Source organism: Ooceraea biroi, chromosome 1 (genome assembly GCF_003672135.1).
Source record: "Ooceraea biroi isolate clonal line C1 chromosome 1, Obir_v5.4, whole genome shotgun sequence".
NCBI classification, from domain to species: domain Eukaryota; kingdom Metazoa; phylum Arthropoda; class Insecta; order Hymenoptera; family Formicidae; genus Ooceraea; species Ooceraea biroi.
In genome coordinates this window covers 19,098,578-19,115,273 of record NC_039506.1, presented here as the reverse complement: position 1 = coordinate 19,115,273, position 16,696 = coordinate 19,098,578, and the positions used below count along the sequence as shown (strand labels likewise).

Below are 16,696 nucleotides of genomic sequence, written 5' to 3'. Positions count from 1 at the left end.
AGAGAAAAAAGAAAGGTGAATAATAACGTGGCAAAAATAATAATCATAATGGGTGACCGATACGCGAAATTTCGCCGGAGAGAACGGGACGACATTATTGCAGCGTGAAAGCTCTGTGAAAAATTCCGCTGCGGAAAATTGGAGTGACCCGAGCGGACACGGAGTTTAATTTATAATTTATAATCGCGGCACGAAGTTTCATAGAAATTTATCTTGATTTTTAGTTCTACCGTCAACGCATCTGACATTAGCGTTAAGCTTACGCATGCAAAAGCGCGTACGAGCCTTCCAGAAGTTTTGTGTCTGTCTTTGGAGACTCGAAGCGAGGATAACACACATAAATTACACCACGTCGACCAAAATTCACAATCTGCTTTCCGCAGAAAAAGATGAGCTCGTTAAATTATAATTAAATGAACATAATATTATATGAATTGGAATAAAGTGCAAATGTCATGGCATTTTGTTCCTATTCCACTTATAAAGGCCCTCTGAGGCAAAAATGATTAATCGGAAGTGGTCGAAAGTAGTATCTGAAAGCGGGCGGTGTATGTGTATGTTTAATGTGAATAATAATTTTTTTATTCAACATAACGTACAGACGGCGTTGGGATCCAGCCATAAAAAGGATAATTAATTAATTAATTAACTAATCAAAAGATAATTAACTGTAGGGTAACCGGAGTACATCGTTCTCTACACACGAGAGATATCCGGTTCGCCTGGTCCCGAAAGAGCCGCGTCACGTTACATCGAGCGACGTTACGTGTATTTGCATACGAAACGAGCTTCCGAGCTTTTTGCGTCATTTTCCTTTCGGTTTATTTGCGTTTCGACGAGAGACATGAAAACGGACCGGGACAAATTGGAAATTACAGGACTCGTAGCGATTCCGCGCGCGCGCGCATCTCTATCTTCATTAAGTATCGCGAATCTTCCTTTTTCAAGCCGAAGAGAGAAAGAGAGGAGAGGAAGACGCAAATCCGGTAGAGAAATAAACAGTCATGTTCGGCGTTACGTGATGCATGATACGTGGATCTCAATCTCCGCGTAAATCCCGACTCCGAGGGAGAATTGAGAGCGGTGAGAAGGATGTCTAATGAGAATTTGCATAGCGAATTACGGTGCCGGTATCCATCAGTAAATACCATTCTACATGGATGTAGATGCAAAGGTACGGGAGAGTAGGCGGTCGCTTATGATACACGTACAGAGCATTTTGGTCTATTGTATCTCCTTTCGACGTCAAAAGGAGGAATTTAGCGAGCAATTAAACTTTTCTTCATGAGAATTATGTCGAGATATTAATGATTCTGCATTATGAATGATAAATATTTATGAAGCTTTGTAAGCGTCGAAGTGCGAGTAACTTTTATACGATCATGACTTTATTCAAAGTGCACTTTATGTAAAAATTATGTCTCTCGTTTGTTTCTTTCCATTGAATTTGTTGATTAATTTAATTTTTTTAACATCATTTGCATACATGGCTATTCACAAATGATCGATGACAATCTTTTTTCTTTTATGGATCTTCGAGGCGATTCTTGTGCTCGTGATTTAATCCAAAACGCACTCGATTATAAAAAAAATTGTTGTGCAAAATCCTTCATATAAATTTGTTTCTTATAATTACATGTTCAAAGATTATAATTTAAAAGCGCGAGATCGCAAACTCAATATCTCGCTCGATCAAGAAGAGCTAGTGAAACAAGAAGAAAAGATTCGCGAACTTTGCGTGCGTGGGGAAACAAGTTCGCGATCAGGAATAGTTGCTGTGAAAAAGTTTAAGGAACGGAGAAATAAACTGGGATAAATTAGACTTTACGCGCAGAAATATCGTCGCTTGTCTCTTTTAGCTCTCTTTTTTTCTCGAAGTAGATAAAGATGATCAGCATATATGTGCGTGTGCATACATTTTTTTGAATTTTATTTCGTGCACGAGCATGAATGCATCGTGCGAAACGTAGTTTTGCAATTTTACACAAAAAAGGACGCGTTTTATAATTCCAATATATTCTCAGTTCATTTTGCGCGAAAAACGGAAGTACTGAATATTACACGTTCTGTGAAATATTTTTTTTAAATTATACTGGCGTTGCGGTCGCGAAACACCCTCCGAACACTCATATACCGGATGAATCTCCATCGCCGTGAGAACACGAATACTGAAAGCGCGAGAAATAGAAGGAAATGGAAGGAAGTAATTAAAAGGCAGGAAAAACGCTGCGCTATTATCGCATTATCATTGCACATTTATCGGTGCCCGAAATATCGCGCGTCCCGCGATACTGATACGTCCCGCGACGCGTTAATGCCGCGCACGTTGATGCACTCGTGCACACATTAATGACCCACTCAATCAATGGGCACTTGTGTGCATCAACGGGCTGATGTGCCGCGTCATGCGGACGAGGAGAAGGGTAATTTGACCTGCGATTCGCGTACCAATTTGCCGCGTAGCCTCCGTTACCCTCGCCAGAATAACAACCCCTCGGATCCGTAATGTCGTTCGTGAACGCGGACAAATCTGAAGAAATCTGAAACAAATTTGAATTTGAGCAAAACGAATCTGAACTGAAAATCAGATTCAGCCAAAGTCAAAGTGTAAAAGCATTTTGCGGACCGCCTTCGACAATCATCGTGTCACGTGACTAGTTGAAATAATCATTTAGCTTCATGTGAAATTATACTCGTATTCTTTTACCTTCTGGCGTTGTCTAATTTGAGTAGGATTGCTCCACTGGTATCGTATCTCGGAGCAATCGCGAACGTGTCGCGGTCTCGACTGGAATCGAGAATAGTCAGCGATTTTCTAAAGATTTATAAAAGTCCTTTTGAATTTAAACATTAATTTAATTTGTAAACTTAGATGGTGGATATCAGCAATTAATTAAATTAATTGTTTGCTTCTCTTCACTTTATGACTGAGATTACGCCGAGCATATCGCTCAGCACAAAAATATGTTGCAGCGTCGACAAGTGATATCTATTAACGTGACCGATGACTATCCGGTTCATTAAGCGCGTTAACCGAGTTGCAAAATATTACGGGATCACAATTGACCTTTATTAACACGGAATTTCGGCGCCGACCAATGATCAATGGCTCGACTGATTGTTGTTAACGCACTGATTATATTATCATTTAAGCACGCGAATTACAATGCGAATTTCACTATCAGTAGCAAAATTTTAATTATTACGATTCGATAACATTAGCATCACATTATTAGACACTTCTGTCTAATCGACTGCGTAAAATTAAAGCTTGAACTTTAACTAGAATATTTTCTTTTCGCGTACAATCTTCTAAATTTTATTAATCACGTCGTGTCGTCCGAGAACGAAGCACTGCGTGTGCTCATCGATTTTTCTCGCAATGCTGAACATCTCACTCGTCTTGCTGAAAGGAATTAATTGCACAACACGAGTTTACATAATTATATGTCTGTCATGCGTGTACACACGTTCATTCGCATTCTGCTCTTTTGCAATTTTTATCTCTGGTCGCATTGTTTTTCGCATATTTTGTTCTTTCTGCAGCTTTGCATCCTTCTTATTCACTTTTTGTTCTACCGCGATGTGAAGTCTTTCATTCGTTTGCGGAGGCGTTTGAGACACGAGTTCTGAAGCGACAAATCGTAAAAACGCAAAAGCGACTGCCTCTTTAAATCTCGCTACGAAATCTCACGACACGTGACAAGAAATTCTCTCTTTCTCCGAGGAGAAGATAATCCTTACTTTACCGCGAATAAAGCACGTACAAGCAACAGGGCAAAGAAAGAAATGCGGGAAAGAATACGTGCATTTCGCGCTCAATAAATTCTGTCGATTTCTCTTTGATTCCGCGTTCTAAAGAAAAGAAACGCATGTTCACGAAGTGTTTAATCTCCACACGGTGTGACGTACTACTTTGTCCGGGCATTAATTTAAAAAATTCACCGCGGCAACCCGCGGTTACCAGGCACAATGCCGAAAAGAAAGGACCCGTGGGCCGTGGCGAAGGGAGCGCGAGCAACGGAACGAAGTTGACTTGCAATCGAGTTGAGGCCGACTCGCGACGCGGTAATTGGAAAGCTCGGGACGGACGGCCTTAAATTACGGACGGCAAATTAAGCCCGCGGTGTTAATGAACCCGGACGATGACGACAACGATGATGAAAACGACATCGACGTTTCGACGGAAACGTTGGTCCTCGCGCACGCGTTAAATGTTGCGCTCCTCTGTCAAACTAGACTTGGCATGATGTTTCACGAGAATTCTTCATATAAATTTCCTTGTCTATTTAGAATTTTGTAAATTTTAATTAAATTTAATTATGCAATAATTATGATTAGCAAGCTGCATTATTAGAATCTCCATAAAATTTTCTAAGCAATATAAACTGATCACTGATTATGTTAGATTACACTAAAAAGATAACCAAAGCTAAAAAACGCTTAATGTCCTTGTAGTTTCGCAATCAACGTGGACCGCAAAGGATTAATCGGATGCGGATTCGAATCGTCGGCGCTTTTGATGCGCCTGTAAAGCGCCATATGTCGTATAAAGCGCGCGCTACATTACATCTTGCGGGAAACGTTGTCGCGTGCGAGAGTTGCAACTCGACCCCAAATCCACAAAGTCTCAAAGTAATTTAACACGATGATAGCAGCCCCTTCTCTCTCTCTCTCTCTCTTTCTCTGGTTGCTCCTGGATTGGATGCTCATGCTTGACTCGTAATCTAACGCTCGAATCGAGGGACACAGAAGGCCCGAGACCAACCGGATGTTGGCACGGCAAGCAATCCGTACGACAAAGTAACTCTTCTCACCTGCTGCCACGCTGAAACTCGTCTCCTCCTCGTAAGTTATCCTGTGATGGATGGGACAAGATGAGACTGATAATAGACTGTTTGCTCTTGAAACCAGCAAGAAAATGGAATTCCGAGGAAGGAGAGCTACTCGACACGCAAAAAATCTAACGCGTGTACTCGTTCGCTTTTCCTGCCGATTTCCCTTTTACTTCGTTTCCACGACGTAGAAAGTTCATCTGTACATTTAATGATCCACTTACAAAAATATATTTTTTTTCAAGGTTCTCTTTTCTTGATTCTATCGATATAAGATCGATATGGCAGGGAATCGAGGACGTTTTACCTTTCTCCTATTTATGGTATTTATGACGAATAAAATTGAATAAATAATAACGAGTTATAATTTTCAGAATCTATAATTTTAATTAATTCTATAGTTTTAATTAACGTTTGCGATGATGTAATCTATAAAAGGTGAACCAGATTTAATAAAAAATCTTTATAATATAATTATGGTTTTCCATTGACAAAGCATCCATGCTTGGATCCATTGATCCCTTGATGCACTTTGTGGATGCTGAGACCACGACGTGAGCATAAAGGCCACCGGCCTTTAATGTAATTTAACACATCAAGGAGAAGTGAATTGCCGAACACGGTCGAAGCCTTAGAAGGAAAAAAAGGCGACACTGACGAGAGCTTTTTACGTCAGCGATCTAATCTATGTAGAAGTATTCCGTCTGCCAACTGACCATTATCATCTGTAACGTATTCCCTTTATGTTTCAGATGAACGTTATTAACTTACACGCTTGCACGATGGTACTGATCGGCATTCTGATGTTGACGACGACAATCAACCTCATAAGTTCCGCGCCGCTGTCTCCGTACGAGAAGAGGGAACTCTCGGACCGTCGTCCCAAAATTTTCCTACTGCCGGATCGAGCGATGCCAGAATTGGAGGTATGTTTGCTCGGACTGACGTAAATAATTCACGATAATCATGTCCGTTGTCATCGTGACGCGTGCAAACGACATTCGGTCGCTTTAGCTTTAACAAGTCCTTCATAAAAGCGACTTTTATGATGAATTGGTGATGACATAAAATATTTTATGATTATGAAGCCTTTAAATAATGGAAATTGCTGATGGAAAAGTTATGGTATGTTCTATTGTGTAGAATTTGTCATTGATAACACTGAGGCATAAATGGAGAGTTACACGAAAACTCCTAAGAATGTGTTAAATAAATAAAAATATCGCGTAGCACTCTCTTAATTTGAATCGATTGAAATGTCACTGATTAAATCAACAATGATGTGAATTTGCTGAAATTAGTTCTCAGTCATTTTTGTTGAACTACTGATACTCGTTTGTCTCACTTTTTGCTAACGATCTTCTTTTATTCTATCGCTTTTAACAATCAAATATTGGACCAAATATAAAAAGATTGATTTTATTTTATTTATCAGTTAAACTTCACTGATCGCAATGCTATTTTTATAATTGAGGGTATATTTATTTTTCATTGTATAATATTTTAATAAAAATTTCGCGCGTGTGCGTAAAATGCAATCGATTCTCTCAAAGGGCGAAAGTCTCTATGTGATAAGGCAACGTCATCAATAATCTGTCGATAAATTGCGCTCGTAGAAATCGCGTTTATTCCTCGCGGAGCGGCGATGTTCGCGAGGACTATTGTGCGAGAACTATTCGATAAAAGCGCGAGACACGTCCCGTCGAGCTCACATATAAACGTACGTACGTGGGTACGCGTACGCCTTTGAATTGTTAACGATCGATCACCGTCCGCGTCACCGTGGTGTTTAAAGATTTGCGTGCGTGTGCGTAACGCCGCACATAGTACGCATGGAGGAGACTTCGGCGCTCCGCTTTCGGCACGCCGGAGAATGATGTGGATCGCGCGTCGCGGAGTACATATATGATATAATTGAATCAACGAGGAATTGATGAATCTTATGAATGACAGAACGTCTCCGCGGCACTTTTCTGTACGCTCCTGGGATCCCATAGCTGCGTTAGATTCGCGTCTCCTTATTTCCCGCCCATACCCGCGGAGTTCCATTTCGCGAGATGAGATGAAAACGAGACGGAAACGCTAGAATGCGTTCTTTCATTTGGGCGTATTGCGTCGAAAATGAATGACAATTGAGATATTCATATAAAATTAATGTGTGTGTAAAATTTTATATTAAGTTAATTAAAAATATAATAAAATTGATATAAAATAAATAAAACTAATAAAATTAATGTAAAACAAAGAATTAATAAAATCAAGAAAAATTGAGGTATACATCGCTATTGAGACATGCGCCGGTTTTCTCCGCGATCGTCACGAAGAGGCGAGTTACTCCTCTCTTTCTTTCTCGATCCGACAGTTTTTGGAGCTTCCTTCTTTTTCTTTCTTTCAAAAAAGAAGAGAAAAAAATGCATGCTCATGATTCACGTGTGGTTTGCTTTGGATCAGTGACCTGGGAGAAAATTGCGAGCCATGGCAGTAAAACGAATGTAGGCAGGGAACGCCTGAAGAGCGCTAGTCCGCGGCTCCGCATACCGGAACTTTTTATTTGCGTTGCAAAGCGTGCAAAAGTGGCAATATTGCGATCGCGTTATCCGCGACTCGGGTTCATCGTTCATCCTTCGCCAACTTTATAAATGCGCGTTTTTTGGCTTGACATATCGCGCGACCACGCGAGCTGAGAGAAAACAGTTCTCGCTTCGCAATCCGAGACAGCTTGAGATTGCAGCCTCGGATCTCTTGGCGTTAAATTCACAGTTGCTGGTAAATTAACTAGCCGATTTTATGCGATGGAAAGAGAGAAAGAAGAAGAAAAAGAAGAGAAAGAAGAAGAAATTGGATGAAAAAGAAAAAGATAGATAAGGAAGAAGAAGAAGATGAGAGAGGAGAGGATGAACACTCTTTGAGTGAAAATCGTTTTGCGAAAATATGCAGTAAAATACACGAGCGAGATATCTCTGAGGAGGCGTAAAACGCGGCGTAAAAGAGCGGTAAAGGTAAAACTGCTGCTCGGGGAGATATCACACAGTAAATTGTACCTACTGGACAGGTTTGTGTGCAGGAGGGTAGCACGTAAATCTGAAATTGCCCTTAACACTTACGACGCTCTCGTGGACTCGATTGTTCGTTCGCTCGAATCCGAAATACGGTCTCGCCTAGTTACGGAGTTTCAATCGCGGCAATGACTGCCGTCGGAATATTTAACGCTGAATATTTAATGAGTGTCACGTCGCGGTTCTTTTCCGCAGCGGTGAACTACCATTTCGCATAACGCCACTTCATATCTAACACTTTATCGTCAAAGATAAAAAAATGAAAAAGATAAGATAACACAAAGAAGATAAAAGAAGTTCATTTATAAAATAACGACCAAGGTTTCGATAACGAAATTTAAGTTACGATGATGAAACAACGGACGATACTGAAAAAGAAGAAATACGATGATGAAGGAGCGATAAGAAAGGTCAAAGAACGTTCGTTAACGAGCAATTAATTTTACGTTACAGCTTTACTGGCAAAATGTCTGTTACTTCGCAAACTTTTCTCTCTCTCTCGCTCTTGCTTTTATGATATATATTATTCTTTAAATATTAACGCGATATTTTCTTCTTTTTGACAGAGTGAATTACTGGAAACGGACAACAATTTCGGCACGTTGCGTGCCAAGAGGATTGGCTCTTTGTCGATCGTCAACAATCTGGATGTGCTGAGACAAAAGTTCCTGCTGGAGCTGGCGCGCAGGAAGGCGTTGCAAGATCAGCGGCAGATCAACGAGAATCGCCTCGTCCTCGACAGCATCGGCAAGAGATCCGTGCCCGAGTTTTACGAAACGGACGCCGCTAGCTTCGTGAAACCGGGCACGAGAAACGGCCACGACTGGACCGCGCCGTCCAACAGACTCGAGTGGATCGAGGAGGCTCCGGGACCACAGGACGACCGGATGGCCAAGGTATATAATTTTCAATATTTTCGCCTCATTTCCAATCCCACTTCAAAATCGTTTGCATGTTAAACGATATTGGCTTTAAATTTGAATGTAATTTGAAGTAATTGAATTTTTATTATATTAATTGAAAGATTTGCTTTTAATTAAACCACTGTTCTCTCGCTTTTCAAATATTTATGTAGTCTTGTTTCTCTTTAGTTTTCTGTCTATTAATATATTTATTAATAATTTTCTAATAATAAATATTTCCTAATAATAAATAATACATTTATTAATAATTTCCCTTTTTATCTATATGCAAATGTAGATGGAGAGCAAATTTATTTAATTAAATAAATTAGATATGCTTTTCATATATATGAAAAAAAATATATATGAAAAAATATATATATATGTTTGTAATAAGGATAACATTATTGTTTCAGGTGCAGGCTAATGAACTTCGCCTATAGTGATCTGCAGAGGAAGATCACTATTCTGATACCTTTAGCTTTACTATATTGTGACTTTAAATCGACCATCGTCATTGCTGCATTCTTTCATCGAGTATCTCTTCTTTCCGTTTATCCGTTCCCCGTTTGACAGATAATCCCAGAAGATTCTGACGATGCGTGAAGATACGTGAAGATAGCTTGCTGAATTTCCCAATTGGCAACAAGAGTTCAGGCGCGCCGTCGCTGATCACATCCATCGGAGAGATCGAAACCTTCCGCGTGCACAGTATTCGACTCTTCTCTTCTGTCTTCTCGTTGACTCTTCTCTACGCCTAGCTTAAGCGTTTATTTATTGCGTTGCGTGACCACAATTATTATATGTAATGATAGAGCTCGGGGGTGGAATGAGAATCGGGCGACTGTACCGTTCGAAGACGCAGATACGACATGGCGCATGATAGATTGGGCTCTGCTGTTCCGCGTCTCCTATAATTAGCAAATAATTCACATCTTCGGACAATCGCATGGGAACGCGACGCGGTTTTTCATTTCTAGCTTTCTGTATCTGGCCTCTTCGGACGCGGAGAGAAAGAAAGAGAGAGAGAGAAGCTTAACGAAGCAGTATTACACGTTGTGATTTTTTTAGGCTCTCCTATATCTCGCAGAGAATGACCTGGTTGTCCGATCCTTCCTTAGCGCGTATTTAATTGATCGCGGTCGCACGGGATGTAGCGTAACGAGGAGACACATAGACTTGTTACACTCTCACCGCACTCTGATCCTCTCGCCAACGATAAATGTACAAATAACTTGATTCTATCGATACCTGCATCGCCCCCGCGTTGGATTGTTGGACGCGGCGGGCGCTCACCTCGTATGTACCTGCTGTTTGCATCTCTGCACGAAGTCTATTTTTTCTGCGTGTAGCGTGTTAATCGACGATGTCGGGAGGAACTATCCGCCAATTCGAATTCGTAGGAATCGAATCTCGTGAAGGGATCCGGAGAGCGTATGCACACCGCGTGGCGGATAATCCTCCGGGATGAACGCCGATGCGCGAATCCCGGAGGATCTCCGCGACGCGTCAAGGTTTCCATGAGTACAACACGCGCGTGTGTATATCCTGCGCGTATTAATTTAGGAATAATTTTCCATTACGCACACCGCGCTTAATTATCTTTATTGTTATTATCGCGCTTCGTTAATTTTCATGTTAATTTAACTGTAATAGTTGCGTGTGTTTCGTTAATTTGTTGTAATTGCATATTTATTTGATAAAGAAATGGAAGGCCTCGTGGAAATATTCGTACACATTTCGTTAACATTGTTAGCATTGTTAACGTTGATCGTTTAGCGATGTCGCGACACTTCAGGATACTTTCACGTTGACTTGTACAATTGTTTTAATACGTTTCATCGACGAACGTGCGGATTAAACAATTTCAGACGAATGAATAATTCTAACTATTAAAGTGTTCGAGGAAAATCCAGAAGAATCAAGCAGAATATTATTAATAATTCTTGTCAATAACAATTTAGAGATCAATGTTAGAAATTAGAGTAGACACACTTTCCGCAGAATCGTTCCTTCCTTTTTATTATTGGATGCTCCAAATTGTGCGAGATGTAATCTGTCATCGACGAACGACGAATCGATATATTTAAATACGTATATGTTAGATACGTGCATGTTGCATTAGTTCGTAGCGATAAGTAATTATTTATTTAAAAGAAAGTATAATTGAAGCGACATATAGACAATTCTCCGTTATATTATCATATGTTCGACGTATAATTTTCCTACATGTAGATCGCCTTATTCCATTATTATTGTTATTACGACATTAAGTTGCTTGAGATAATAATATGATTATGCTTGAGATAGTAATATGATTATACTTGAAGACAATGATATGATTATGCTTCAAATAATATGATTATACTTGAGATATGATTACGCTTGTGATGATAATACGTCGTTTAATAATAATAAATGATAATAAATTTCGTTCGATGAACACCAATGCTAAGTATCTGCGTGTATCCTTATAAAATTAGTAGTACTAATTATTAAGATGATTAACGAATAATGGGTGGCGTCTTCAATCGCAATCACATAGTTCTTCTTTAAAAAAATTTATCTTTTCTTTATTATTGACGTAATCCACTCTTAATACTTAATACACTATTACTACACATACGACTGGAATAATATTCATTAATCGCTTCAAGTAAATAAAGATATCGATTCATTTCTCTGTAAATATGTCTGTCGATTGTTATAGCTGTACAGAGTATGTATCACGGTTAAAAATATTATTAATGTACACTTCCTCTTTCCTTTGTCGAATATTCTTAAGAAGATATCAAGGGAATGACGAACAAAGGGGGTCTCCAGTCTTAAATCAAAATTCGCTCGTAATTAAAACATTTTCCAGCACATCTTTCTTTCTAATGCATCAAAAATTTAAAAAATTAATAACTTAAAAAAGATTTTATATCATGAAGATGCATATAATATACGTATGTGTGTGTGTATATATACGTATGCATACATACCTTCGAAATGCATCTATTATGAAATTGTGCATGAGCATGCCCAAGAATACTCAAAATAACTTGAATAGCTATATTAGGTAATCCAAAATCAAAATTGAACATCAGGGATTCCTTGCTATATTTATATTAAATATCTCAAGTATCTCTCTTATACCTTACAAAATGAAGTCTGTTTTTAATTTAATTTTTAATTTTTAAAATTTCATCGTAGCAAAATCATCTTGCAACAATAAAGATGACAACACGAGCATTAGAAACTAATTCTGTCATTCGTATGTCAAAAAAAAAGTAATCATTCGTGAAAACTTTCGCATTCGTGAATCATCCGATGTAACATAAAAATGAAAGGGACTGTTTTTGAAGGATCGATGAAATCTCGGGCAGTTGAGAATCATAGTAAAACTGTTGAGTTATTGAGATGTACGCTCTACAGCACGAGCGTGATCATAGTTTACGTAGATCGAGAACGAAGACGCTGCCATCGGATGCCGAGGCGCCGACTTTGTCCCCACGACTGTTCCAACAAACCTCGAAAATACCGCCAGTGCCCTTATAGCTATGCACCAGTTGTCCACTCTGCACAAACGAGAAAGGCCAATCGGTTTAATCAAATTCAACTTTACATATGCGGAGTACATATATGTATATTACAATGGTGTATTCTGCATAAGAGCATCAAGAGTAGAAGAAAGGAGCTGATAGCAGCGATACGTACTTGTGTAGACCATATGTGAACGCATTTGTCGAAGCTTCCGCTAGCGAGAAACTTGCCATCGGGACTGAATGCGACGCTGTAAACTGGTTCGGTATGTTTCGTGAGTGTATGAATACATACACCTCTCTCCACGTCCCATAATCTGACAGTAGAATCGAACGATGCGCTGGCTAATGTTAAATTCATGTTCGGATTGTGGGTGCCTGGTCCCGTTGGCGACCACTTGATCGTGTAGATCTCCTTGTTGTGAGCCTGCAGATCGTGAACCCACGTGTCCTGCTTCATCGACCAGATCTTTAGACTCATATCGTCCGAGCAACTGGCCAGTAGATTTCCCAGTGGATCCCACTTGATCGCATTGACTTCATTCTGCGAAACGCGTGGGAAGGAGACGGAAGATGAAAAGAGCGCGTCTTGCAGTCGATTAAATTGATCCCAAGAGGATATCTGCAATCGTTGTCCACTTACCGTGTGTCCTTGAAAGCTTTTGATAGGCTTGTCCACGTTCAGTTTGCATACATGTATGCATTGATCCGTCGAACAACTAGCAAACGACGTGTTCGTCTGCCAATCAACGTCTAATGCAGGCGCGCAGTGGAAGCTGAATTGCTGCGTGCATTGTCCACTCTCGGCGTCCCAGATAATTGTAGTTTTGTCGACACCGGCGCTCAGAATATAATTGCCGCGCTTGTTCCATTTCAGAGCGAAGATCGGGCCCTTGTGCTGGCCTAACGTAGACGCCAGACGGCCATCGGTGGTCCAGATTCGTGCATATCCGTCATAGCTTCCAGTTGCCAGCAACGTGCCGTCACACTGCAACGTTCCGACATGTACACACGTCGCTTGCGCGCTATCGTAGATGAACAAGAATAATCATTCGCAAATCGTTCAATTTTCCTCACCTTCCAATCGAGCGATGTAACGTCTTTGTTACTCGGTACTTCAGTACCACCCTTTTGGATGCAGTGGCGTAAGACTAATTGATTAGGTGCGTGCGAGATGTCCGACATGTCCCAAATGCGAGCGGTACTATCACCCGAGCCAGAGGCTAGAAGATCCGTCTTCGGATTCCAGGCACATATAAATACCTCGGATTCGTGACCTCGTAATTTGGTCGCCTTACTCGCGGGGATCTCCACCGCGCTAGCGTTGCTACCAGCATTCGCTTCGTTGGCCGACTCGTCCACTTCCATCTCTGATCCCCTGTCGCCGCCTCGGTCGTTATTACTAACGCCTTCATTAGTAATAACTAGAGGAAGAGAAAAATGACTACTGACGAAGTTGCGACATTGAACCCATTGGCAGAGCGGAGAAAATACCATAGTTACAATAATTTGTTCCAATTGTGTATTAATTATCGCAAGTTTGAAGCTTGATGCAGAGAGCGTCGAATATTGGATACTGAAGAAATCACAACACGTGCAAAAGACAATGTTTCGTGACCTACATGACGGTGTGAAGTCAACTGTAACTTGTTTGTCTACTCTGCTAGTCACAGCGCCACAAGAAAAAAATGTATGAAAATAAAGGTAAGCTACCACTGCCAGATACAAATCTGCTACCGACTACTTCACATCTTTAATCTTCAAATAATTGTCGTTATTCGTTTTGCTGTTTAGAATCAAGTTACATGTTTATATTTGTTTCATCTAAAGATTTTATTTAGCTTTGGTCATCCAAGAAGCTTCTCAGATTCGAAGTCAGTGATTCGACAACAGATTTTGTTTTTTGTTTTTTGTTTTTTTCCTTTTAACACTATTTATATTATGAAATGTGAGAGTTACACGTTATAGATTGTTTGCCACTAGTTTACAGACAGATCGATGATGAGTTAGATGGCATCACTCTCGGCTGTACTCGGGTGATAAAAATATGCTTTTTCATGGAAGAAACATATAAAAATATGCTCCTTCATGGAAGAGACATATTTTTCATCAATCCTCACGCGCGAAGGAGACACACGATATAACTCGCGAAATGACTGTAATCAATGGCACTGTCCTGTTTTAATCTGCCTGGATTGTAAGGAGGTCTGGAAAATTTTTGAAACTTTCTTTCGCAGACCAGGGTGTACCAGGCCATTCTTCTGTCTCTCTATCCCGAAGAGAAGAACAGAACAATATATATGTTCACAATAAGACTACATATTACAGTTAGTTTACAATAACAATAAGAATAAAATTAAAATAAAGCTTCACAAGTTTCATCCAACTACTTTCTCGTCGTACATGTGTGTGTGTGTGTGTGTGTCGGATAGTTTGCGACGCATTACTTTGATGTAATTCCGACAAAATAATGAAGAGTGGCATGAATTCGGCGGCAGCAGAATATAGTATCTCGACATACGGATATAAGTCGATCATCTCTTTGTATCACTGTTACACTATCCCTTACAATATGATATTAACAAATGAGTTATTTCTTCTTCATATGCACATGATGCATTTCTTCAGTTTCTTACTACCGTGCATTTAACAGACGCTTTATATGAATTGTTATTTGTATTTGCGTAAAATCGTTTCACATATAGCTATATTTACAGGCCGAAGTGAGATCCTGACTCATTAATTCGTTCTTACATCAAGATTGTCTTGCGTATAATCTTAAGATGCTTATCAGCCAATAAGAAAGTTTTTTTGATATCTAAGATTATATTTAAAAACAAATTATTGTAAGAACAGATTATGTATACAGCTTGCAGTTACATCTCAACAGATGTAACTTCAAGTCAAACCAAAGATCACAATTGCCAATGAGTTTAATGAATGCAGTTGACAAACGTCAATTCCTTTCTCTGTTGAGACACAAATTTAAATTTAACCATCATCATCATCATCATCATCAATCATCTACTCAGCCAATCTCTGTACTTTCAATTAAACATTAGATTACCTTACATCAGTACAATAGCACATAGAATACCTTCTTCGCCGTTTGTGTCCTGTACTTCAGTCTTCACCTGCTGCTTCTGCTGATTGATTTGGTTTTGACGCGTAGCGACCACATCTGGCATAACGGCATCGATGAGCGACAGGGACTCCACCACTCTCTGCTCGGTGCCATCTTCACCTATTGATATCTCCGCTTCTGTGTATTGCAGTCCCTTCTGAATTATCGACAAGAGGGCTGCTGGTGGTACCAAGGCCCCATTTATGTTGCTCTGCGATATGTGCGATTCTATGCCAAAGGTGTACGCTGAATGCTGAAAACCTGTGCGAGAAGAAAAGAGAAATGTAAAAGTAGCTAAGGTAACAATAAAGTAACACATTCAAACGATGCTGAATCTAAGCGAGCCGTTCACAAAGTCCGCACATACACGTGTAAAGACGCGTTAATATGTAGCTTCACGAACCGCCGATTCGTTACGCCCCGCGTCTCGTCTCCATAACCTCGCCATCGGCGCCGCGGTATCAAATAACATAGTTCGATATTTTGATGCTACGCTCCGCATCATCCGCATCGCGTTCCGCCTCGTCTCTATAACCTCTCCGCGGCATCGAAGTATCAAGTAACATACCGGTATTTTGGTGTCGGCTACTTTATTCTTAAAGTGAACAAAGGACAACGGCGTCAAGCTCTCGCCGAAGGAGCGAAACTGCGTGTGTGAACTAGGTGAAAGGTTATGAAACTCATGTTCGTCGAGGCTCACCGGATTCCTGTAGGTATCGGTAGACCAGGAAATTGACCTCATCGCTAGAAAAGCTCATCGTGCTTGACATTCACGGTACTAGCACGATAGCATTGTCTAGCGACAAGAACGACGACGCGTCAAAACCGGCGTCTAACCAGGAGAAGTAACTGCATCCACGGAAAAACCTTCGGTACCGAAATAACTGTAAAAAGATCGAGAAAGATCGAAGTGCACAGCACGCAACAGCGTGTACACATTTAGGGTGCGTTCCGTTTCACGCATATGCGCGCATTATATATATTATACGTAACATTCATTATAGATAAATCACATCTCCATAACCTCCATTGTATATATTATACGTAACATTCATTATAGATAAATGCGCGCATATGCGTGAAACGGAACGCACCCTCACACAACTCCCATCGGCTCCTCGTCGGCGACTCGGCGCCAACCAACAATTTAGGAGTACACTGAGGTGCATAAATGACTTCCTTTTTCGGTGTAGATAGGTGTAGATAAGCGCAGCATACATTCGACCACGCAGATGGCGCGCTTATCTACACCATT

The 16,696-nt window shown here is 40.3% G+C and overlaps 2 protein-coding genes across 5 annotated transcripts in view; one reads left to right on the top strand and one right to left on the bottom strand.

The window, feature by feature from the left end:
* LOC105278009 (diuretic hormone 44) overlaps window positions 1-11,236 on the top strand; it is a 40,994-nt gene extending 29,758 nt beyond the window's left edge. For all 3 annotated transcript variants that reach the window (XM_011336780.3, XM_011336781.3, XM_020031216.2), the window contains exons 2-4: window positions 5,588-5,761; window positions 8,458-8,787; window positions 9,210-11,236. In XM_011336780.3, coding sequence (XP_011335082.2) covers window positions 5,588-5,761; window positions 8,458-8,787; window positions 9,210-9,236 — 531 coding nt within the window. In that variant the 3' untranslated portion in view covers window positions 9,237-11,236. The remainder of the gene's footprint in view (window positions 1-5,587; window positions 5,762-8,457; window positions 8,788-9,209) is intronic.
* A 108-nt stretch (window positions 11,237-11,344) lies between these two features.
* On the bottom strand, window positions 11,345-16,629 carry LOC105278008 (F-box-like/WD repeat-containing protein TBL1XR1). Of its 2 annotated transcripts, XM_020031215.2 has the most exons (7): window positions 16,536-16,629; window positions 16,142-16,325; window positions 15,415-15,702; window positions 13,395-13,741; window positions 12,961-13,305; window positions 12,493-12,861; window positions 11,345-12,353 (listed from the first exon to the last, which is right to left on the bottom strand). In XM_020031215.2, exons 2-7 carry the CDS (start codon window positions 16,209-16,211, stop codon window positions 12,222-12,224), a joined length of 1,551 nt encoding a protein of 516 aa, XP_019886774.1. In that variant the 5' UTR covers window positions 16,212-16,325; window positions 16,536-16,629; the 3' UTR covers window positions 11,345-12,221. The 2 variants fall into 2 exon arrangements, with proteins under 2 accessions (XP_019886774.1, XP_011335081.1); XM_011336779.3 differs by lacking the exon at window positions 16,536-16,629 and having other exon boundaries at window positions 16,142-16,426.
* Between the last annotated feature and the right edge of the window lie 67 nt (window positions 16,630-16,696).

Coding starts and splice junctions, on each gene's coding strand:
- LOC105278008 (XM_020031215.2), bottom strand. CDS start 16,211: ATGTCAAGCACGATGAGCTTTTCTAGCGATGAGGTCAATTTCCTGGTC. Junction 13,306..13,394: donor TTACATCGCTCGATTGGAAG/GTGAGGAAAATT, acceptor GGAACGTTGCAG/TGTGACGGCACGTTGCTGGC. Junction 12,862..12,960: donor AAAGCTTTCAAGGACACACG/GTAAGTGGACAA, acceptor CGCGTTTCGCAG/AATGAAGTCAATGCGATCAA.